This window comes from Salvia hispanica, chromosome 4 (assembly GCF_029641045.1).
Source record: "Salvia hispanica isolate PSC_SH4W2 chromosome 4, Shi_PSC_v1, whole genome shotgun sequence".
NCBI classification, from domain to species: Eukaryota; Viridiplantae; Streptophyta; class Magnoliopsida; order Lamiales; family Lamiaceae; genus Salvia; species Salvia hispanica.
The window spans coordinates 36,678,663-36,700,147 of NC_142695.1; the positions used below are offsets into that span (position 1 = coordinate 36,678,663).

Below are 21,485 nucleotides of genomic sequence, written 5' to 3' on the forward strand. Positions count from 1 at the left end.
TATATTAAATGCCCTACTTCCATCTATTTATCACTTATTTTCTCTCACTATGGATCCATATTTATTTTAGTAAATTTTTTAATATTTAAATTATTGCATTTTTATAGGTATTTATTTTTCGATTTCAATTAATGTAATTTTCAATTATTGTAACTGGATTGATCTGAAATGGAGCTAAGAGAGAATGATTTGGTTCAAGGTTAAAACTGTATTAGCGCGATTTGTTGTGGTTTACAATTTGAAATTTGAGTAACAAAATGTTAAGTTTCATCGATAATGATTTATTAACGAAACTTTATTTATGGAGTAGCATCTCAATTTCTTATTAACATGTTGCTTTTTTAGGCTGTCAAAGGTTGGGCAGCATCTCAATTTCTTATTAGTGGTGTATTTCTTTATTTATCCATTTATAAAATGACAGGCGTTTTTTTAAGATAATACACCATGTGTTTGTGTTATACAATATCTTGCCCACTTTGCATGAAATTGATGGATAAAACTCTGACTTACTTTTGTTATATGTGTAATGACTTAATAAACTGGGTTACGAAATTCAATCTTTTAATCTAATATATGAAAGATAGTAATGTAGAATTATAACATTCACTGTCACTTTGTTATACTTTGGCTCATGTAAGAATGCGTTGAGTTCCACAACAATTTCATGTGTATAGAAAGTTTGACTATCCTCACTACTCACTTCAACTTTTCATTTTTGAGATAAAACTTACAAATAATGAATATCAGTATTTCACCGTAATTTTCCTTGTATATTTCAACTTTGTGTATCAATTTTCCCTTTGGTTTGTTTTAGGGAGGTAAACACAGTACAAACTACACAAAAGAATAAACGTAATTAAATTTTTCTAACCTACCTATAACACTTAAGCAAGGCAAGAATATGAGCACAAAAAACACTCATATAACAATAGCTCAAGTCCTTACATAGCTATTCTTGTATGCAAGAGCTTTAGAGCTGTTTTAATACCCATATATCGATGTTTCAACGTTGCTCCGAGCTTGTTTCATCTGTAGTAAATGGCTCCTAAGGCTGGATTCTTCCACCTATCAAAATAAATTCCAACCTCATCAGCTATTTCATGAGCTCAACTTACAAAAAACAGGAAACAAAATGCCATATCTTCAAGAATCAAGATTACTCATTTGATGCTAGATTGTAAACAGTAACATATAGGTATAGTGTTTGCTATTAGTGTATTTTATTCACCAGAACTGAACTATTAAATAGCTGAGCATGAGTATGGCAGTACCACTAAGTCTCATCATGTTATACACATAAGAAGCACATACAAAGGAAGATGATAGGATTATTAATCCTTTGACCACAATGCTTGTTCCTACCTGTAATTCAGTTATGAAGATCAACAATGATTCATATTCATCAAAGATAGCTCTTCCCTCTGTTACTACATCAGCAAGGTCAGATGCCAAGGAGTGCATCCTATTAACCTGCAAAATTGCAACATATATTCTTGAGGTTGTTCCTTTGAGTGATAATTTGCACCAACTACTGAGTCCTAAAAGAGTTCCTTCATAACATCCAGAAAATGGATAAAGTGTGATATGAGAAGCACCTAAATGGATCAACTAAATGGCACTTGGAGTAAACTAGAGAAGTTAAATAATTAAAAGCCAATATATCACCTTCAAGAGAACGGAACGTAAGGAGGACCCCATTGCCTGCATCACATCAACAGCCAAGCTTACAGCCTCCTTAATTTTTTGAATGCTACCCTAGAAAATTTAGATATAGTGAAGTTGTTTATCTTATACAAAAGGAGTTGTTCCTTTCTCTTGAATAAATCACCATAGAATTAGTCCACTACGTACCCTTGCTCCTCTTATGACCGGAACAAGAACTGTGCCAGCTTGTAGATCCTCTATGGCCCAACTTAATGAGCTAATATGATCCATTTCAGTTGATTTCCACTCTTCAAGTCCACAAATCTGAACATTTTGTATTAGAATTAGAAAAGGCATAAATCCTTAGCCATGTATATTGTATAGAACAACATGACATGAAGGGATTAAGGAGAAATTTATTGTCTATGCTTGTTTAGTTTTACAGTAGAAAATTACAGAAAAAAACAGATGATAATTAGTATGATGAAATATTTCAGAAAATGGAAGTAAATAATAGCATGATTAGCATACAAGGTATATTGAAAAGAACTGTAGCGAGTTGCTTCGTTGTCATTAAAATTATGCTCAAAATAAGAGATGCATTACTTGATTGTCCAAAATTGTGTAAAGCTTCAACTTGAGCTTCAATTGCTGAATCTCAATCTTTTTCTCTATTATTGAGTCCCAAACAGCAACTATTTCCATCCACACACTGGACAACACTTTCTGCACCATCCAAATTAAAAAAGGGGCTTATAATTTCTAAGAGTTTGTTAGAAGTTAAAACAAAATATGACATGAAGCAATGATATTAAATATATATCTGCACATCTTACTTTATGTAACGGAGTACAAAAGCATGATGAGCTTAAATTGAAATATAGGGAGAAGCTAATATACAAAGAATATGAATACAAATTGGAGTTAATGCATGTGGAAATCGTTCATCTAAGGGAATGATTGAATTTGTTCCAATTATAGAAAATATAGTTGGAGAATAAAGAAGTCATAACTATAGATGCAACATTTAGAACTTGCTACAGCTCAAACAAGGTAACTGCATACCTCCGTTTTTACTTTCTGAGAATGCAATGCATCATCACTCCGAGCATTTGCATATCGCCATTGCAAGAGTCTATTGTATAAAAGGCGCAAGTTATGGACATCTTCAATGTGCTTAGCCTTCTTTCCATGTTTGATATCTGTAAGAAAACTAAAAACTGAAGCTGCACTCGGAAGTTTCCTGGTGGGGCTGGATGGTCTTATCCAAGAGGGGCTGGATGGTCTTTTCCGAGCAGGGCTGGATGGTCTTTTCCGAGCAGGGCTGGATCCTCCAGAGGAATTGACAGCCTTTCCTCGAGTGGGAATGATCCATTTAGACACAGTAGATAGCAATCCAAGAGCTGGAGCAGCCATATGTTTCATGGCAGAATTTGACATCTGTGTTCTATCTGATGAACTTGCAGAATCAGACCTTGCAATTGGTGTAGAACAATCATCAACTGAGCACTCATTAACCAATGCTCTTCCATTCTCATCACAAGATACTAGCAAATCATTAGTAGATTTGACCATAAGTTCACTTTTCTCATCCAGAGATACTATCTTAGGAGAAGGTGTACCTGTTTCTGTACAAGTTGAAGATAAAGTTTTTGTAGTTCTACTCCTACCAACCAAATTTATACTTTGATTTGGAACATGGCTGCCATCCAGAGGTATTCTCCTAATTGAATGAGTAGATGTACCTCTTCCCAAAGTGGGAGACAATGAAGTTTTGTTTTTCTTATCTTGATATTCAATACCTCTGTTCAGCACCGCACTGACATCCTGAGATAGTCTTCTATGGGAAGGTGTACCTGTTCCATAAGAGGATAAAGATGAGGGGCTGCTTGTCTTGTCAGCCACATCGATACTTCTGTTATGATCAGATGTTCCGTCCAGGGATAGTCTCTCGAGGGAAGGTGAACCTGTTTCCGGACGAAATAAAGATGAAGTTTTGCTGGTCTTATCAGCAACATCAACACCTCTAGTAAGAATAACGGTGCCTGTTTCTGAACGGGATGAAGGTGAAGCTTCGATTGTCTTATTAGCCAGTTCAATACTTTTACTTGAAACAGTGATCTTATCCAGGCTTTGCTTATCAAACATGTCATTACTTGTGTACACTTTCCCGGCAGTTGTGCTTGGCCATCGATGTTGGTCCACCATACGCGGATACAAACTATCAACAGGTTTAGAATTCTCAGATTGATAAGCAGAACTCTTACCTTCAAGTGGAGTTTGCTTCCTTTCTGGAATATAAGAAACCGGTTTTTCTTTCTTTCTTACAGGACTAAAAAATGTATCAGGCTGTAAAGAAACATTCGGGCTCCGCGTTGTTGAAGGCCATAAGGCCTCTGGCATCTTGTTGCCGGCTACCTTTCTTGGTGCCAACAACAATCCTGCAGATGTATCCTGAATTGGGGTTGATGGAGATCGAGGTGATGATGGTCTAGAGGGGCGATTCCTTTCAGCTGATATAGCCCTCTTTGCTGATGTTGCATGAGTTGAGGTTGATGGTGTCCAGTGTTTCGTGGGGGAAGACGACCTGTACCTCGAACGAGTGACTCCATTCTTGTTCTCGGTGGACACCAGTGGTAGTCTTGCTCTATCATCTGCAGATTGCTTATGTATTGCTTGGTCCTCTTCATATACATCCATCAAAACTGTGCAAAAGAAATCACATTGATTGCCCCTCTTCACTCACCTTAAATTCACTACTTAAATGGATTTCACTTAATCTATCAACAACTTGGTCTAATGCCTCTTATAAGAGATATGTTACCCTCTTGAAAATCTGCCAACAAATTCACTGCCAGAATTATGATACATGTTGGTAATTAGATTGAGGCATAATGAAAATGGAAAAGATTCTAATGATCACAAAAGATTCCAAAAATATAGATCACATTTTCCATACAGGGAAATGATTTAACATCATTTTTCTTCTTGTTTCTAAACAAGATTATCCAAACATTAAACAAAACTGAATCACTGCTAACAACATCATTTTTCTTCTTGTTTCTAAACAAATGAATGAAACTAACAAATCCAAAATAAAAATAATAATATGAACAATAAAATCATTTACGGTACCTTTTCTGGACAAATTTGATCCGCCATGTGTGAATGGTGGAAGTTTTCGGTTAGACGTTGGAAATTTAGAATCATGTACTAGTATTCAACAAAAATATAGCCATAAAATTTCCTTTTTCTTTGGGAGACTTTACTTTTAGAATAAAAGGCTCATTCTTACTAATTAAATTTTCAAATCTAAATTTACTGTGTTGCCAATAAATATTAGTAAGAGAAACAATAGTTTAATTCCATAATACTGATTTCAATAGGCTTCGTTTAGCATTATAATTAAAATGTGAGCACAAATAATCACAATATAAAAGAGATAAACACCATAATTATTTACCCAATTTAATATGAGGGGTGCGTTTTAGGTTTGTGTTAAAATGACAACATTTTTAAAGTGACATCGTGACACCACATATCCAGCAATATTATAAACGCTACACAGTAATATTATAAACGATACACTGCAATCTATAGATTGTTGTATAGCGTGTTGGATATTGCTGGCCGAGAAAAAATTGTTGTATACAGGTTTGTATATTGTTGGCGAGATTTTTACACTTGAGCATTTTTTTTATTGTCACATGGCAGCTTATTATTCGTCCACGTGTACAGATGATTGGCTAGAAATGGTGGTATGGTGGTATTTTAAGAGGTGTTGTCATTTTAACGCACCACGTGCGTTGCTAACTTTTTAAGTTGTTAACTCTGCTAACTCATCAACGCAGTGTATTAAAAATGTCAACACGATATATTGAAATGTCAACAAAATTATGTGTTTGACATTTTAATGTCTTAGTGCTGATATTTTTAATACACTGCATTGATGAGTTAGCAACTTAAGAAAGTTAACAATTGATCACACCTCTTTAATATGATATGTATCTAAATTTTGGGGCAATATTAAGTCAAAAATTACACTGTATAATTTTTTTAATATAATTTACAATAAGATAATATCTTTATATATTGACAAAATCATAATATAGTAGGAATAATATTGGGTCTGATTTATTTCATTTCATACTTCGTACTAACAATTTTCAAACAAATAATATAGTACTCCTATATATGTTCTTAATCTAATCTTCTTGCATCCGCTTAGCACCGTCTAATTTTCTATTCAGGTTCCAAGACCAAATAAAGCTATGCATAACTTCAATTTTTCTATGGTCACCATCTTAGTAAACATGTCTATTTGGCTTCCAAATATCTTCTCAAATTGTAGAACTTTCATCCCTAATAGGCATTGAATGTAATGATACTTCAATTCCGCCTATACTTTGTCCTTGAATGAAATGTTGGATTCTTTGCTACGAGTATGTTACTATTGTCACAACTACACATTCAACCTTCGTAGTTGACAAAGCGACGACCTTCTACAACTTAGAAGTCCATAAAATAGGTATATCACCATAAATAAATACATACTCAGTTGTAGAGTACTTCTTATTCCATCAAGATTATTAATATGTCATCAAATCTACATGCACATATCATACAAAATCAATATTCTTGCCATTAAGACATAAAACCTTTTATATGGGGTCTCTTATGTATCAGATGATTCATTTCACCACTTCCCAATTTTCTTTGCCTTGATTATCTATGAATCGACTCACAACTCTCAATGCTTGAGAAATATTGGATCTCTTACATAATGTTGCTAATTCCTGAAGCATAAGAAACTTTGATCATGTACAACTCATCGTCCAAATTACGATGAAGAAATATCATTTTTATATTTATATGATGCAAACATGGACTTTTTTAACTACAATACTCAACATCAAATTAATATAGTCACTTTCACGACAAAAGTATACATTTGTATCGTTGGCAATTGAAACTAGAAAAATAACATATAACTGTCTCACATCACATCGGTGTCAAAGAAAACTGAAACTAGTATATAAATTTCATGGGCCACTCCTCCTATCACCTATTGGTTTTAGGATGGAACTTATGGATTTCTATTATGATATCAGAGCGGGTCACCAATTGTGGGCTAAAATTAATTGACACAGCTATATATCTGAGCTGAAATCGGAAAAATGACTGACCCAGCTGTATATTTGGGCTGAAAATTTGGGCCAATGGTCCAACCGATCGGAAAAAAAATTGGGCCAGTTGTTCAATCGATCAGAAAAAAAGTCCAACCCCTCCAAATTCACCTTGAAGAATTTGAGGGAGGATGTTGGCAATTGAAACTAGAAAAATAACACATAACTGTCTCAAATCAGTGTTAAAAGAAAACTGAAACTAATATATAAATTCTATGGGCCACTCCTCCTATCACCAATTAGTTTTAGAATGGAACCCATGAATTTCTATCACGTATAATTAACGTCGTATCGTTGCTCAAACTCGTTGGCAACTAACCTTATAACATTATGTTGTGAGTTTCAAGGTATGAAGTATAAGCATAGATATACTCGAACAAGTAATAATTTATCCTAAAATTACTTCAATCTGCGAAACTAAAATTTCAGAAGCAGCAAGGATCGAGAAAACAAATGCATATTTGGGTTATGTAAGGATCGAGAAGACAATTTATCATAGAGGCGAAATAGTTTAAAAGCTATAACACTCAAGTAAAAATCATGATTTTAATTATATACTTCATTCGTCATTCGTCCTACAAGAATATGCACTATTTCCTTTTAGTCCGTCTGATACGAACATACATTTATTAATTAGTTAGTTTTGATTTACCTTATATTTCTCATATTTGATTAGATATTATTAGATTTGTTTTAGGACATTCTTGTATTCCCACATATTATAAATATGTGTGGAGTATTTCATGGCATTCAGTCAATAAGAATATCAATATTATCGTTCATTCTTTTCTCCAATAAGTAAGAGAAAACCGTCGTGCTCGACGGGCACTCGCCCGCGACAGACATTTATCGATCGTCGATCACCCGGATAGGAGGTTTATCCTATCAAATTGAAGATGTTAAGGACCTTCTCCTTAACTGCTATCTGCAGCGTGTTTGCGGTGATCGAAAAGTGTTCCGGCGCCCTTCATCGGGTCGGCGGAAATAATAGTTTCGAGTTGTGCGCGGCTTCCTCCCGTCGGGCAACACGATAACTAGGCGCTGATAGAATACTCCGGCGTCCAATCAGGATCGGCGGAGGGAATCCAAATTAGGATTGGAAAACATACATTATCTTTGGGGAGAAATAATAATTCATTAATTGGTTGAATGAATGAATACAATATCTCCTATTTATAAGACTAGAATACTAAGAAACAAATATCTAAACAAATATAGAAAAGATACGGTAAATCAAAATATAACTAAATAATTGGGATTTCTAAAGATATGATATGGGATCATATCACCGTCCCACAAGAATATGCACTATCTAATTTTTGGAAAGTCTTTTTGATAAGACTAATTTCATGCATCGGTTATGTGGTGAAAAACACTATATTTTACTGGGTCTAACACAGTTTTTAAGCCAGGTGTGTGACGGAATCGCTAGATCCAGGAAAAGCCGGAGGAAACGGACTAGCGAAGGAAATGAAGGAAAGTGAGCAGAAGTGAAGGGGAAAGAATGGCTTGAAGAAGGGAGTCAATAGCTTAGGGCAACAAAGACTATCTATACCTCGCTGGGCCCCATTTCAACGCTAAATAAAGGAGCATGCACCACACGCATATAGACGAATTTTTGCTCTTGGCTCACACACAAAAACACACACTTGGGAAATGGGAGTTCTGGTGTAGTTTAGGGTTCTAAGGGTTTCATCTTCCGAGAAAGTCAGTCGTAACACCGTCCTTGCAAAGGGCGAAGAAACAATCTACTTACATTCTGTTTTTGCACTTTATTTCGTTCGAACTTCACGTTTTGGAAGTCGATTTGGTTGTTGCTATTTACCGGTTCATCTATGCATTTAGTTTCTGTCAGGATGGTGTTTATCTTGTGTTGATCTACGTTGATTCTGTTTTGTTTGAAGTTTTATTTCGGCTGTTATATGTTAATCTCTGTTTTGGATAATTTTGTGCTTGATCTGGGGAATTCGGCTGTGGATCCGTGTTGTTGTTGTTGATCGGAGATTGTTTGGCGATTCTGTAGTTATGGGTATGTTTTTGGCCGGGTTTGTGTCGGATGCTTGGATCCGGAGTGGATTTAGCATCCGAGGTTGGATCTGAACAGGGGATTCAAGTTGTGCGTGGATTTTGAGTTTTCTATTTCCTTTCAGTCTTACTTCGTCTAGTAACCGTAGATCTGTTTAGTTTTTAATTGTTCTTCGCTAAATTGCTTAAACCCAGTCTGCTTTGTTTTCCGATTACGGTTCATCTCTGTTTTTACTGAGTTTTTATGCAATTTGATTTGAAGAAGATGATGTCGCTGTTAGTTAGTACTTTGGTTAGTTGTTTTCCAGCTTTTCGTCCGTACTCTGCTTTTTCAGCCATGGTCCCCACCGTCAGTTTATTTCCCAGGTCTAGGTGATTTAGAATAGTATCTTAGATCTAGTGATTGTCTCGGTTTCCAGTTTACATGCATGATTTCCGTTTTGCCTAGATCTAGCTGTTAACGTAGCATATTTGAATTCCAAATTTAGTTTAGTTTCCTCAACCCAAAAATGCGTGGCAGCAGTCAACCCAAAAATAGTTTCCGAGTCCTTGAGCATGTTCATTTCGCATCCGTCTCTGTGGGATCGATCCCTACTTCCCTGTGCTAAATTTTAGTATACGTGGTTGAGGGTTTTTGAAGTGGTATTCTGTGTGTCCGACGACCGAGATCTTCCAACGATCCGTGAGTTCCTAGACCTTGTGATCTAGTGGATTCACTGGACCTAGGAGTCTTGTTATTCCTTACTGTGCACGCAGTCTAAACAAAAAGAAATAGGAGCTTCACTTTTCTCTCTAATGAGGTGGGACCAATTCTCCACTAACAATACTTTAATTACTTTTTATCTCTACCTTCTCTTACTTTACCAATTTTACATTAAAAATCCATGCGGAACTCAAAGTGCATATTCTTTGAGTACAGAGGAAGTAAAAACTAAGGCTTGACAAATGCATGAAGAAAAAAATTTAAACTACTCACTAAAATATGAGAACCACTCTTAATATGTTTCAAGGATATTATTACAAATGACTGCAGGGTCAGCGCAGTTAGTTTTGGAGAGGCAGAGTTGCAAGAATGGACAAGGATCAATTCTTACTACTGTCGTGTAGTTGCAACATCTCTCAGGCACAAGTGTAAGACCTTGGAAAGTGGGCTTCTAGCAAGACAGTGGGTTAACGGCCTTTACTAATTTACAATGGCGCTTTAGGGCCCTCCCTCTTAGCAAGACAGTGCGTATCCTGATTGAACATCTCATACAATACTGTCAGGGAGGAATATGAGAGCATATTGGGGTATAATTTTTCAACAAAGTGACTAAAAATAGCTGCTTGTTAAGATTGGCATGTCATGCATTCTATGAACATTCATCATGGCGTGCGGCTATGAATAAAATCCAATGATTTTTGTTCTTCTCAAAATTGAGTTTCTACATGAGTTCTGAGTGTTTAATTTTTCAGTTCTCATATACCACCATTCCAGGAACTTAAACATAAATAATTAAATTAATGTTCTCAATAAAAATTTAAAATAATGTTCATTTCTTCATGTTCCCTTCTAAACATTTGACATTTCAATATGATTGGAATCTTGAAAGAGAATGGATTGACGCTTCGAGACCAATAAAAATGATAACTCTCATTTGGACATTTGACCATTTGTTGTCGCTACATATTTTAGTGTCTGTTACTGTTATTCATAAAAATATTTATGTTAACTTTTTAGTATATAAACAATTTTGGGTTGTACAACTCCCTATTTCCCATTAAAAAATTAAACTATAACATATTATCCATCCTATAAAAATTAGTATATTTTCCATTTTAGAATATTTCATAAAAATATCTCTTTTTATTTTGTTAATTTTATTTTTTCTCTAAGAAAGGGAATCTAATTCTTCACTAATTATAGGGATGTGATCAAATGCAAACTCTAAATATTGTACAAACTCCAAACTATGATCTGGACCGTTAGAAAATATCAATAGATCATGAAATAATAGCAACAAAAAATGTCAACACAATGTCAACGGTTGATGTTGTGTTGAAATTGTGTTGACATTGTATTGATATTGTATTGATATCATAATCTTGAAATTTTAGACTGTGTTGACATTATGTTGATATTGTGTTGAAAAAGTTTGAAGTTTGTACTATATATGGGTTTGCATTTTATCACTACCCTAATATTATATATATATATATATATATATATATTTTTTTTTTTTTTCTAGCTCTATTATATTATTTATTGTGCTTAATTCTCGTATAATTCTAAAGGTCTATATTTTTTTAGGACCGGGGAAGTAGTATTTTTTTAGGAAAAGAAGAAAACGTGAATTCCTATGCGCTATGCCCATATATAGGGAGTACTACTGTATTTTAATTGGAAAATCTTTGACGCTGGTTGAGTTGGTCGTCGCCAAAAACATATACACATTGCCGGCATTCCAGATTGACCTCTAAATCTACCACCCCAACTTCTTGATCCGCCATTTTTTTAAATTTCAAGCTGCTCCAAACCTAATTTATTCTCTCTCTAGGACTCACGACACTATAATTTATCATGGGCAACAGCTCATCCATGCTCACTCAGTACGACATTGAAGAGGTCCAAGAACACTGCAACAACACCTGTAATTCTCCTTCCTCTGCTCAATTCCACTTTTTTGAATACCGAAAGTTGCTGCCTTTCTCAATTCCCTATTTAGCTTGTTTGATTTTCCGTTAGTTTTTACCCTCACGAATAAGTCAAAAAGGTTGACCGTGGTTACCATCAGGGTTAGTAATAGGAAAAAGAAGAAGAATTGACCAGAATTGTGAATGTGCATTGTTCTTGTGTTATTTTAGTTGCCAAGTTTTGATAATTATGTGTGTGTGTAGTTTCCCAGCAGGAGATAGTTTCACTATACCAGAGGTTCTGCCAGCTGGACAGGAACGGAGGCGGCTTCATCTCCGCCGATGAGTTTATGACTGTGCCTGAATTTGCAGTCAATCCCCTCTCCCAGGTTCCACAAGCAGCTGCTTCAAACTCTTAATTCATTGTTTTATTGTTATGTTATGAATTTTACAAAGTTCTGATGGGCAATGCAAATGAAATCAGCTAAGAATTTGTTTTCAAATGTGAATTGCAGCAAGTATTGAACCAGAATTGAAAAAAAGAAAAAGAAAACTGAGCTTTGTGTGTTTTCATGAAAGTGCTGTTGTATCACAGAAAAATTATGCTTCTGTAGAGGTGGAATGGTCTTGCTCTCTTGGAGCTGTTCCTAAATCAGTATATGTGATGGAGAGAGGGAGCGAGAGATAAGTGGCCATGACCTTATTAGGACATTGTGTGCTTTGACTAAATTTTAGTGCTGCTAGAGCCTCCGATCCAGTACATTTCTTCCTGTTGGTGATAGGAAATACTGATAGGGTCCTTTTGGTACACGTAATTGGAATTAGATTTCTACGGAATTGGATTTGAAGAAATTGAACTATAATTCAATTCCAAATCCTTTGTTCAACAAAAATGATATAATTGATATGAAGTGCATGTGTGTGCGCGCATTGTTTGTGTAGTGTGCGCGCACACATTGAGTGTTTGTGTGTGTATAGTGTATTTGTGTGTGTGTGTGTGTGTAGTGTGAAGATGCCTAATTTTATAACTACTTGGAATTCCAATTTTCTATTTTTCATATGGAATTCAAATAATAGAATTGGGAGGAATTGGAAATGTAATTCAATTCCAAATCCAAAAATTTTGCAATACCAAACATTGGATTTGGAATTGAAGGCTCCAATTCCATGATACCGAACGGAGCCATAGGGAAATTGACTATACATAGTGCATTTTCTTATTCTTCAAGTATTCATAAATCTACTGGTTATTTAGATAGTAATCTCGAATGAGTAGGAAGGTTTTTTATGGTTCCAATTCCAAACCACCTGTCTATGATCAAACTAATACTTCATGGCATTGTTCTGTCTTATAAATGTTGACTGAAACCTTTGACAGAGCTATCTCTTTATGCCTACAACCAGCTTTCTTATATCTATTTTCAAGCAAGCATGCTTGGGACATTTTTGCTATATATTGTTATCATGTAGTACTTATTAGTGTGCCTTGGCTTACAAATCAAAGTGATGATACTGGCCATTAGGAGAAAAAATAAAAACTGTAAAAAGGATCAAGTATCCTATGTAGTCAATTAGTCTAGCAACTTTGCCAAAATAAAAATGAGTACAAATCAGGGTATCTTATGTTTATTATTTTAACTAAGTAAGATTGCTATCGTTCATAAAAAGATGTATGTACTTAGTTTTCATCTTCCTATTTGCATTTCCAGAGACTGTTAAGGATGCTGGATGGGCTAAATTTCAAGGAATTTGTATTATTTCTATCTGCCTTTAGTTCTCGAGCAAGCTTGCAGCTGAAAGTTGAATGTAAGACGAGAAAAATATATAAATTTCATTCTTAAATTAAAATTTCAACATTAAATATTGTTTTCCTATCTGCCAATGCTGAGTTCAATTTCCTTATTCCAGTTATTTTTAAGGTTTACGATTCTGATGGTAACGGAAAGGTTAGTTTCAATGATGTTCTGGACATATTGCGGGATTTAACAGGTCAATTTATAGCTGAACATCAGAGAGAGGTTAGTCTCCTTACTCTAGTAATTTTTCCTTCTGGTTATATATTAGTAGTATTTGTTTTTACTTTCTTTTCTATTTTTCTAGTTTTCAGTTGCTTATTTTTTTCTTTTCCAGCAGAAGCCATGGAAAAAATGTAAAATCCTATGTTCACAAAAAATAGAAAAACTAAAATTGAAACAATCAAATGAATATTTGTATGTTGTTTTTGCATGTCACAACTGTACTAAGTAGTATACTGCTTTTAACTTTTTTTTAAAAAATTCTAGTGCATTATAAGTCTTTGTATCTGTATGTAACCTTGACTTTCTGCTAATATCGAACACTGTGTGCTTCTGCTTCCTGGAAAAACAACCTATCCACAAAGTATAACTGTTTGAGACTAAATGAAAGATTAAAAAGCGAAATATAAGTAAATTTATTAATGCTATTCGGATGAAGCATCAAGGTAGCCACCAATACTCAAAATTTAGATTTAATCCGGCACTTGTTTCGCTTTCCCCATAAACTATTCACACTGTTAAGTGTCTTTTCATTGCTATATCAAAGCTTTGTGGGTCCTAGTGCTAATCAATTGCTGAGTTGGCTAATCCGAAACTCTGTGTTTTTACAAATAGCACGTTCTTACCCAAGTTCTTGAGGAAGCAGGCTACACAAAAGATTCTCTATTAGTTCCAGCTGATTTCATGAAGGTAATAGTATATCAATCTATATCTATTGAGAATGCTTAAAAAGCTCTTTGATGATGATAGCAAGGTCATTCCGATGTGATGGATAATTATCTTAGTATGTGTTCCGCTATATGCTTCTATGTTAGCAGGGTATTTTGCTAACCTAGATAAAGCTGCATATTCTGCTGCCATACGTCCTATCAATATTGCGTTAGTGATGTCGTAGAATGTCTTCTTAATATCCTCGTTTGCAGATCCTGGGAAGTTCTGATTTGAAGATGGAAGTTGAAGTTCCAGTAGATTAGAGATGAGAAACGATATTTTTCAACTTATTTATCTGTGGAATTTATGTTCATGACATTTGATCCATCATGTTTTAAGACACTTACCTGCAGATTCGACGTTGTCTACTTCGTGCTACAACTCTTGGATGCTTGATTGTTCTTGTTACAAATATTTATATAAAATATCAAAGTTCCGTTGGTTTGAAATTGCAGTGTTTGTGTACTAATACACTCCATATAAATTACTTGGTCAGTGTGGATGCAATACCATTTCCTTTCAAGCCATGCACTAAAATTAAAGGGGGAAAATCAAATAAGAAAGAGAGATTAAGCGTGGGGTATGGACTAGTTGAGAATCTAAAGTTAAAACTTAAAAGGGTTTAGGCTTAGATCATTATGAATTTCTTTATCCAATAAAAATACAAGAGGCTAAAGTAGGAGCGTTAGTCTATTCAAATTGGGTAAATAATATTAAGAAAATTAATTTGATTTCTTCATATCTGAATTTCAATCCACCGGTTACATACGCGACAGATATGTATAATCACAATTTTAGTAAATGATTGCACGTGGCAAATCTTATAGCATATACAACTAAATTCATAGGTCTACCAAATTAAATAGAACCTTTTTAACTACTTAATTCTTGTAAACCAATTCAACGTTCAAGATGATGATAGAGCCTTTTTAATCAGTGTAAATCGGTGTTTGAATCAGCGGCATGGTCGGCAGCTGGATAACGACTTGTATATATTTTTCGTTAAAGTGTCACCCTTTTTAATCGGAATAATCGTAAAGAAAATCGGAGAAATTTTATCAAGGGTCCATTTACTCAATCAATAACTTCTTTTGATTTTCTATTCCAATAATAATAACAATACAATCGCTGTCTTGAAAAAAGAATGCAAAATAATGTCAAAGTCGAAGCATCATCATATCAAAGTTTTGCACGAAATTAGGGTCCTAATTATATTCACACAAAGCTCTCCTTTTCGGCAATGGTGGTATCACATCCATTAAATTATGATTAAATAATATTCTGTTTCTTTTTTATATTATGTGCAGCAAAAGACACGCTAGCTAATAAAAAACATTTCATCTAATTAGAACAACTAATAACACTAATATAGTACTATTAATTTGTTATCAATTCAATTCCCACTTCTAAAATCACAAATTCAAGAATTGAGAATAAATTAATAAAATCTAATTAAAAGTTGATGATTGTAATTAGCCAATCACATGAAGACAATTATTATTACCACTTAATTTGGCCATACAGGATAACAAACTGCCACCAATATTAACAAATTAATTAGCCAATAATAATTTCCAAAGAATCGACTAAAATACTACTCCTCTCATATGTACAAACATTCGATATTTTGTAATAAAATATTCTTTTTACAATCCAGTCATCACCCTTTTCATTAAAACAAGTGTTCGTGCATGTACATTGTCCTCCATAATAGAAATTAATTCATTATATAGAATTATAGCCGTTGTAAACAATTTATCACAAAATATCTACATCATCTATACTTCATTATTGTAAACATTCATATACAACGTGCAACGTTACATTCAACATTGTCTTATTATTATACCAAACAATATTGAAAGCGTCAATGGAATTAATTAATTAACATAAAAAAACAGCAGATAATTCTAGCAAAAATCTTTTATTCCAAAGGAGAAATATTTCTGGTAATTACTCAAAGGAAACAAGTATTTTAGTTGCCTTGATGTTGACTTTGCAACATGAATTGGAATCAGAATTATATTAAATTATTAATTAATCACCATCATCTTCGTGTGTGGTGGTGCTGCAACTTCATAGCATATATAAACGTAATTTAATTGTTTTAGTAAATAGCAACCGGAAAATATAAGTCACACCTTTTGTCGTTGTAAAAAGACAAATTACTAAACCGTTACAGTTATCTTCAATTTTCATTTTTCTGGGGATTCTTCTTTTTTCCGAGCCTTTTTTCTTCAACAGCTTTAAACTTTTTAAGAAACTTGTTGCTTGCTTGCTATTTGTTTTTCACACTTCACACACGCATACGAATACGCATAGTTGCCGCTTCAGTTTCCTTGCCGTATAGCTTTGATTTGTATCTGTGACTGAAACTGCAAATTTCTTCTTCTTCAAGATAAGAGGATTTGGGCTCGCTTGTTTCTTCTTCATGCTCAAAATTTGTTCCAACCTTCGCCTCAAAAGCGTTGAGTTTCCATCCAATTTCACTTCATTTGCTGCAAACATATAGGTAACAACTTATATTTTTTTATGGTAAATAAATGGCATCATTGATGGAGGTAAGCCAAATATTTGAGTTTCTTGAACATGGGCTTGCCTCAATCATGGTGATGCTGCGCTAATTTGGATGAATTGCCAGTAAAGTTTAATTCTTGAAATTCTGTATTGATTCTCAGATTCTAGTGTTTCATGTGTGGGAATCCGATGGGTGATGATGATGATACTTTGTCTGAGATTTGTGCACTAAAAGATGCACTATGTGCTCAGCAGGAGCTTCTGCAGAAGCTCTACAGTGATTTGGATGCAGAGAGGGAGGCCTCTGCCTCTGCCGCCAGCGAGGCCTTGGCCGTGATCCTCCGGCTTCAGGGCGAGAAGGCCGCGGTGCAGATGGAGGCCGACCATTACAAGAGGCTCTCAGAGGAGAAGATATGCCATGCTGAGGAATCTCTAGCTATGATTGAAGATACAGTTTATCAGAAGGAAATGGAGGTGGCTGCATTGGACTATCAACTGCAGGCTTATAGGTCTAAGTTGTTGAGCGTTGGTTGTGATGAACATGGCTTTGGTGGGGAGACGAGCCGCATTGGGAGAAGGCATTCTTTGCCCATTTCGTGTAGGGGGGAGAAGGATCTGGTTTGTGGTGATGTGGAGGGGAAGGTGGTTGAGGAAATGTGTTTGGATTCGGGGAAAAAGATTGATGGCTATTGGGAGAAGATTAGGAGGTTGGATGAGAGGGTGAAGGAGATTGCAGGAGGAAGTTCTTCTTCTAGGAGTGAGACACGGTCTCCCTCTTCATCGTTAGCTTCACGTCTGAGTAGGGGGAGTTCATGTGATCCAACGAGGGACACTGGCAGTTCGTGTCAGCCAAACAGGATGATGGATGGAATTGGTGAGGCTAAGAGTTCAGGCGGTGTAGCTGCTGATGGTTCTTGTTCAACGAGCATTCATGACGTGTTTGAAGTTCCACAAGCTGATGAGAGGTGTGAATCAATGGAGAAAGATGAAATCAAGATACTTGAAAAGGAAGATGTTGTTTTTCCAGAGGCTGTGAAGATGGCTAGAGATGAGCCCAAGTGGTTTAAGAATGTGTTGCAGTCGAGCCAAGTGAGTGATGTGGAGTGCGGTTTGGTAGTTGTGCCTGCTGCAACGAGCATTGCTCAGTTCCATATGACGATGAGTCAAGTTGGTGGGAGATCAGAGATTATGGAAGATGACAGATCGGTAAGATGTAGTAGCAGAGAAGAAGAACTGAAATTGTTGCATGAGCTTAAAGAGAAAGTGAATTTGTTGCATGATGAGATCAGGAGTTTGAAGGGGAAGAAACCATCCCCTGTTAGAAAAGAAGAAAAAGAAGAGACGTCCTTGGCTATGGCTCTTCTCGCAGAGGTACTCTCCTCCCTCTCTCTCTCTCTCTCTCTCTCCATTGAAGCTCTGAGTAAATTAATCTTGTGCATTGTGTTGCAGGCAATGCTTTCCTTTTGGCTGTGAGCTGTGATAGAAGTTATAGAGATCAACCTGCTGATTTAACCGACACTTGCGTATTGTATGTTCTCTCTCTGCCCTCTCTCATCAACGCCTCATTGTGTAAGATCTTTGTCAATAATTACTGTATTTATTTTTATTTTTTTCCTGTAATTGATCAAGAGTTGGCTTTGGATTTTTTTGGTTTGTGTTTTGGGTTTTGGTTGCAGCTGCATAGTTCTTTTGTACAGAATGAATACAGCCATGTTACATATAAATGATATAATCAAGAATGTATTGCATCTCACTGTCTCTGTGTCTCTCTCTCTCTCTCTCTCTCAATATATTGTGAGCAAGCATGCATAAGTAATTCGATTGTGTAAAGCAGCATATGGAGAAAAGGCAAAAAACTGGAAAGACAACTGTGATTAATGGCACTAGAATTATTAGCAATTTATTGCAGAAATGATGTTTCAAACACACGAGATCATCCGCGCATCATCAGCTCACAAGGGAGACTACGAATCACTCAACAGTTCCATCTCCGGCATGGACTTCCCAGACAGGAACGACTTGATGAGCGTCAGAGCTTGCTTCGGCTTATGCAGGGGAACTTCATGGCCGGCTCCTCTCACTGTCACGAATGTCAGCCCCTCGTATTCTTCTGTCCATCCGCCTACCTGTTTGCCAAACTAAACGAAAATTCAAGTCCGATCAGTAATTGACCAGAATCAGATGGTGGTGAGATGAGAACAGAAAGCTGACCTGGCCATCATCGTACCAAGCGCGCCAAGGCCTAACTGTCTGAAGCTTCATAGCATTTATATTGTAGCGGGTCGAAGTCACCGGAATTACAGCATCCGTGTCACCACTGTCCACATATGGAACATTGTATTGAAAATGTACTCTTTTAAAGGAGACAGATTAGGCCAATGAATGGAGCCAATGTTGAATGTTATCTGACTACTTGCATCTTCTTTCATAAATTACCTTAGTATTTATACTAGAATTTCCCTTTCTAATACTTCAAATTCAGATACAAAGCAAAGTTTTAGAAAAACCTGAACATCCAGATACGAAGTCCAGAATTCAAGAGCTCACTGTAGACATCCAAAACCGATTGAGGCGAATCCTGCCAGTTTTCATTCACCAAGCCACTGCAATCACAGTATATATCTGTCTTTTAATGAATCAAAAGGAACACATAGTAAGTTTGCATTGATTTCTCACCTGCAAGTCTCCCAACGGGAGTTTCTGCTACGGGCATGAAGAGCATCTTGAACCTCGGGGAGATTAAAATATTGAACCGTATGCATCTCTGTGCAGGGATCGTATGATCTTCTGAGAAGACCAACCTTCTAAACCTCAAGAAAATAGATACCATTAATAACCCAAATATGAAAAAATCTGAGGAAAATGCCAAAGATATGAACACTTACAGTCTTGCTTCTCCAAAGATGGCTTAATCTGCTGAAATTAGCAGTGCAGGGAGGAGTATAGATGCTGTACATATCAATGTCCCCTACTTCTTGATCAGCAATCAAGAGGACTTTCACGCATTCCTCTGAGGTGTGAACAAATGAATCGAAGTCGCACTTAGCGTTCAACTGCTTGTAGGTCTGATCTGAGATCATGCCAACAGACCACATGAATTGAAACACCCCGAAATGGTCATGAAAGTCGTCTGTTAGAGCATTTCCAACCTGAATGCAGAGGCTTATTTCAAGGTTATCCATTTCCACACAAGCACATATCATTCTAATATAGTGAGAGGAGAATACCATGAAACCCTTAAGATTGATAGTTTCTTCTCCATTTTTCTCATTGTGTTTGACGATGGCATGAGCGAGTTGAGGAACATAATGCCCTGAAACAATATAGTAATAACAGTAGCAATATAAAATATTTGCATGGAGATATATGGAAAGTGTATAATGATGAACCTACCAGCATAGCTCTCTCCTGTGAGATACAAGTCTCTTCCTTTGTATTGTGGAAAACGTTCCAACCATTTCTCGATAAATTTAAGGTTATCAGCAGCTGCGAGAACAGAAGTTTCTGCATCAAAATACACAGAATTTGTTTTGATGGAAGATAGAAGAAGAAACTATACCAGTTCTTTTATCACCATTGCTCAGTAAATCAGAGGAAGTGTTTGAATACGAAAAACCAACTCCGACAGGAGAATCCACGAACAATATATTTGCAACTGCAAAAATCGAAATCAACATGAAAATAAAAAGAGTGTTCAGCAGTCCAAATGACCATTAGTTGAAATAATATCCTTTGCCATATCTCAAGCTCAAAATGCAGCCTAAAACGAAATCTTCGATTGCTGCTGTTTCAACAACTTGAGGGTCCATTTCAATTGCTTCAGTTTCAACCAAACAAAAACTACAAGAGGCAATAGAACTACCTTTATTCCAAGAATAATGATTCAAATAAAGGGTTTTCCCATCCTTCTCAATATGCAATGGTCCAATTTCCTCAGCCAGCCCATAGGCAATTGATGAACACCCAGGCCCTGCATATCACACACAACTCAAAACAGTTACACATGAATTTAAAATGGATGTAAGATCATGAAGATCATATCATTGAGATGGCATCCATTTCCATTCTCCTCTAATTCTAAACAACACCATCACTATATCACAAAATTGCTACTCACAATTTACACCAACAACAGTCAAAACAAAAGTCAAAATGGAACTTAACAAGGCAAGAACATTTAGAAGATGAAAAGCATAAATACTACATAACGACCTCCATTGAGCCAGAGAACAACAGGTTTGGAAGAAGGGTCCTCCTCAGCCTCAAAGAACCAATAGAAGAGCTCTCTCCCAGATTCTTCGTTGACAGTGATGTAGCCAGCGTAGTGCGCGAAGCTCACGTTGAAATTCTGGCCGGGAAGCTTCAACACTCGGTCCAACTGCTGCTGATTAAACGAAAAACTTCCGGTGCACAGCTCTGCGACTGATAGCACGACGAAAACGTTGAAAACCCATCTCCAAAATGGCATCTTTTGACGATTGGATTGGGGAATGAAGTGTTTTTCCAGAGTCCCAACTCCCTATAAAAGAGATGAAATGGGGTGTGTGTGATCTTTTTATATTGTTGTTTTTGCTGTATTTTATTGTTGAGTCTTGCTCTTCTTCTCCATTTCTTTGGAAGACCGTTTTAATTAGAAACCACATCTCAATAACATTTCCTCATTTCATTATATGTCCGAAAATATCATTCCTTCAAATTTTACAAAATAATTATGCTCAGCTTGAGCCCACATTTTTGGATATAAAAAATAAAATTGTCTAAATTGATATAAAAT

General features: G+C 35.8%; 4 protein-coding genes across 9 annotated transcripts; 2 read left to right on the forward strand and 2 right to left on the reverse strand.

The window, feature by feature from the left end:
• Window positions 1–758: 758 nt before the first annotated feature.
• LOC125197411 (AUGMIN subunit 8-like) lies at window positions 759–4,344 on the reverse strand. 3 transcript variants are annotated; one of them, XM_048096149.2, is made up of 6 exons: window positions 2,710–4,344; window positions 2,251–2,370; window positions 1,852–1,968; window positions 1,666–1,755; window positions 1,363–1,470; window positions 759–1,065 (listed from the first exon to the last, which is right to left on the reverse strand). In XM_048096149.2, exons 1-6 carry the CDS (start codon window positions 4,342–4,344, stop codon window positions 982–984), a joined length of 2,154 nt encoding a protein of 717 aa, XP_047952106.1. In that variant the 3' UTR covers window positions 759–981. The 3 variants fall into 3 exon arrangements, 2 of the variants coding, with proteins under 2 accessions (XP_047952106.1, XP_088912235.1); XM_089056109.1 differs by lacking the exon at window positions 2,251–2,370; XR_007172056.2 differs by lacking the exon at window positions 759–1,065 and having other exon boundaries at window positions 1,364–1,470; window positions 1,666–1,750.
• A 6,888-nt stretch (window positions 4,345–11,232) lies between these two features.
• LOC125193082 (uncharacterized) lies at window positions 11,233–14,643 on the forward strand. Of its 2 annotated transcripts, none has more exons than XM_089070020.1 (6): window positions 11,233–11,485; window positions 11,733–11,857; window positions 13,178–13,274; window positions 13,377–13,486; window positions 14,099–14,173; window positions 14,302–14,512. In XM_089070020.1, exons 1-6 carry the CDS (start codon window positions 11,416–11,418, stop codon window positions 14,317–14,319), a joined length of 495 nt encoding a protein of 164 aa, XP_088926146.1. In that variant the 5' UTR covers window positions 11,233–11,415; the 3' UTR covers window positions 14,320–14,512. The 2 variants fall into 2 exon arrangements, with proteins under 2 accessions (XP_088926146.1, XP_047946764.1); XM_048090807.1 differs by having other exon boundaries at window positions 11,234–11,485; window positions 14,407–14,643.
• Window positions 14,644–16,314: 1,671 nt separating this feature from the next.
• On the forward strand, window positions 16,315–19,115 carry LOC125196101 (uncharacterized). Of its 2 annotated transcripts, XM_048094476.2 has the most exons (4): window positions 16,315–16,706; window positions 16,873–17,917; window positions 18,001–18,082; window positions 18,161–19,115. In XM_048094476.2, the coding sequence occupies exons 2-3, from the start codon at window positions 16,886–16,888 to the stop codon at window positions 18,031–18,033; spliced, it is 1,065 nt and encodes a 354-aa protein (XP_047950433.1). In that variant the 5' UTR covers window positions 16,315–16,706; window positions 16,873–16,885; the 3' UTR covers window positions 18,034–18,082; window positions 18,161–19,115. The 2 variants fall into 2 exon arrangements, with proteins under 2 accessions (XP_047950433.1, XP_047950432.1); XM_048094475.2 differs by having other exon boundaries at window positions 16,317–16,706; window positions 16,873–18,082.
• LOC125196100 (serine carboxypeptidase II-2-like) lies at window positions 18,586–21,326 on the reverse strand. Of its 2 annotated transcripts, none has more exons than XM_048094474.2 (10): window positions 20,924–21,326; window positions 20,574–20,681; window positions 20,271–20,366; window positions 20,105–20,197; window positions 19,939–20,024; window positions 19,597–19,860; window positions 19,388–19,515; window positions 19,219–19,314; window positions 18,923–19,028; window positions 18,586–18,837 (listed from the first exon to the last, which is right to left on the reverse strand). In XM_048094474.2, the coding sequence occupies exons 1-10, from the start codon at window positions 21,177–21,179 to the stop codon at window positions 18,676–18,678; spliced, it is 1,395 nt and encodes a 464-aa protein (XP_047950431.1). In that variant the 5' UTR covers window positions 21,180–21,326; the 3' UTR covers window positions 18,586–18,675. The 2 variants fall into 2 exon arrangements, with proteins under 2 accessions (XP_047950431.1, XP_047950430.1); XM_048094473.2 differs by having other exon boundaries at window positions 18,586–18,849; window positions 20,924–21,325.
• Window positions 21,327–21,485: the final 159 nt, after the last annotated feature.

Bases quoted from the DNA above. Each gene is read 5' to 3' on its own strand.
- LOC125196100 (XM_048094473.2), bottom strand. From the start codon at position 21,179: ATGCCATTTTGGAGATGGGTTTTCAACGTTTTCGTCGTGCTATCAGTC. The intron at 20,682-20,923 runs GTCGTTATGTAG...TGTGATATGCAG, and splicing joins TGTTCTCTGGCTCAATGGAG to GGCCTGGGTGTTCATCAATT. The intron at 20,198-20,270 runs GTATAGTTTCTT...CTGTTCTCGCAG, and splicing joins CAATGGTGATAAAAGAACTG to CTGCTGATAACCTTAAATTT.
- LOC125196101 (XM_048094475.2), top strand. From the start codon at position 16,886: ATGTGTGGGAATCCGATGGGTGATGATGATGATACTTTGTCTGAGATT. The intron at 18,083-18,160 runs GTACTCTCCTCC...ATTGTGTTGCAG, and splicing joins CTATGGCTCTTCTCGCAGAG to GCAATGCTTTCCTTTTGGCT.
- LOC125193082 (XM_048090807.1), top strand. From the start codon at position 11,416: ATGGGCAACAGCTCATCCATGCTCACTCAGTACGACATTGAAGAGGTC. The intron at 13,487-14,098 runs GTTAGTCTCCTT...TTTTACAAATAG, and splicing joins TAGCTGAACATCAGAGAGAG to CACGTTCTTACCCAAGTTCT. The intron at 14,174-14,406 runs GTAATAGTATAT...CCTCGTTTGCAG, and splicing joins TTCCAGCTGATTTCATGAAG to ATCCTGGGAAGTTCTGATTT.
- LOC125197411 (XM_048096149.2), bottom strand. From the start codon at position 4,344: ATGGATGTATATGAAGAGGACCAAGCAATACATAAGCAATCTGCAGAT. The intron at 1,969-2,250 runs GTAATGCATCTC...CAAAATGTTCAG, and splicing joins ACACAATTTTGGACAATCAA to ATTTGTGGACTTGAAGAGTG. The intron at 1,756-1,851 runs GTACGTAGTGGA...TAAATTTTCTAG, and splicing joins CGGTCATAAGAGGAGCAAGG to GGTAGCATTCAAAAAATTAA.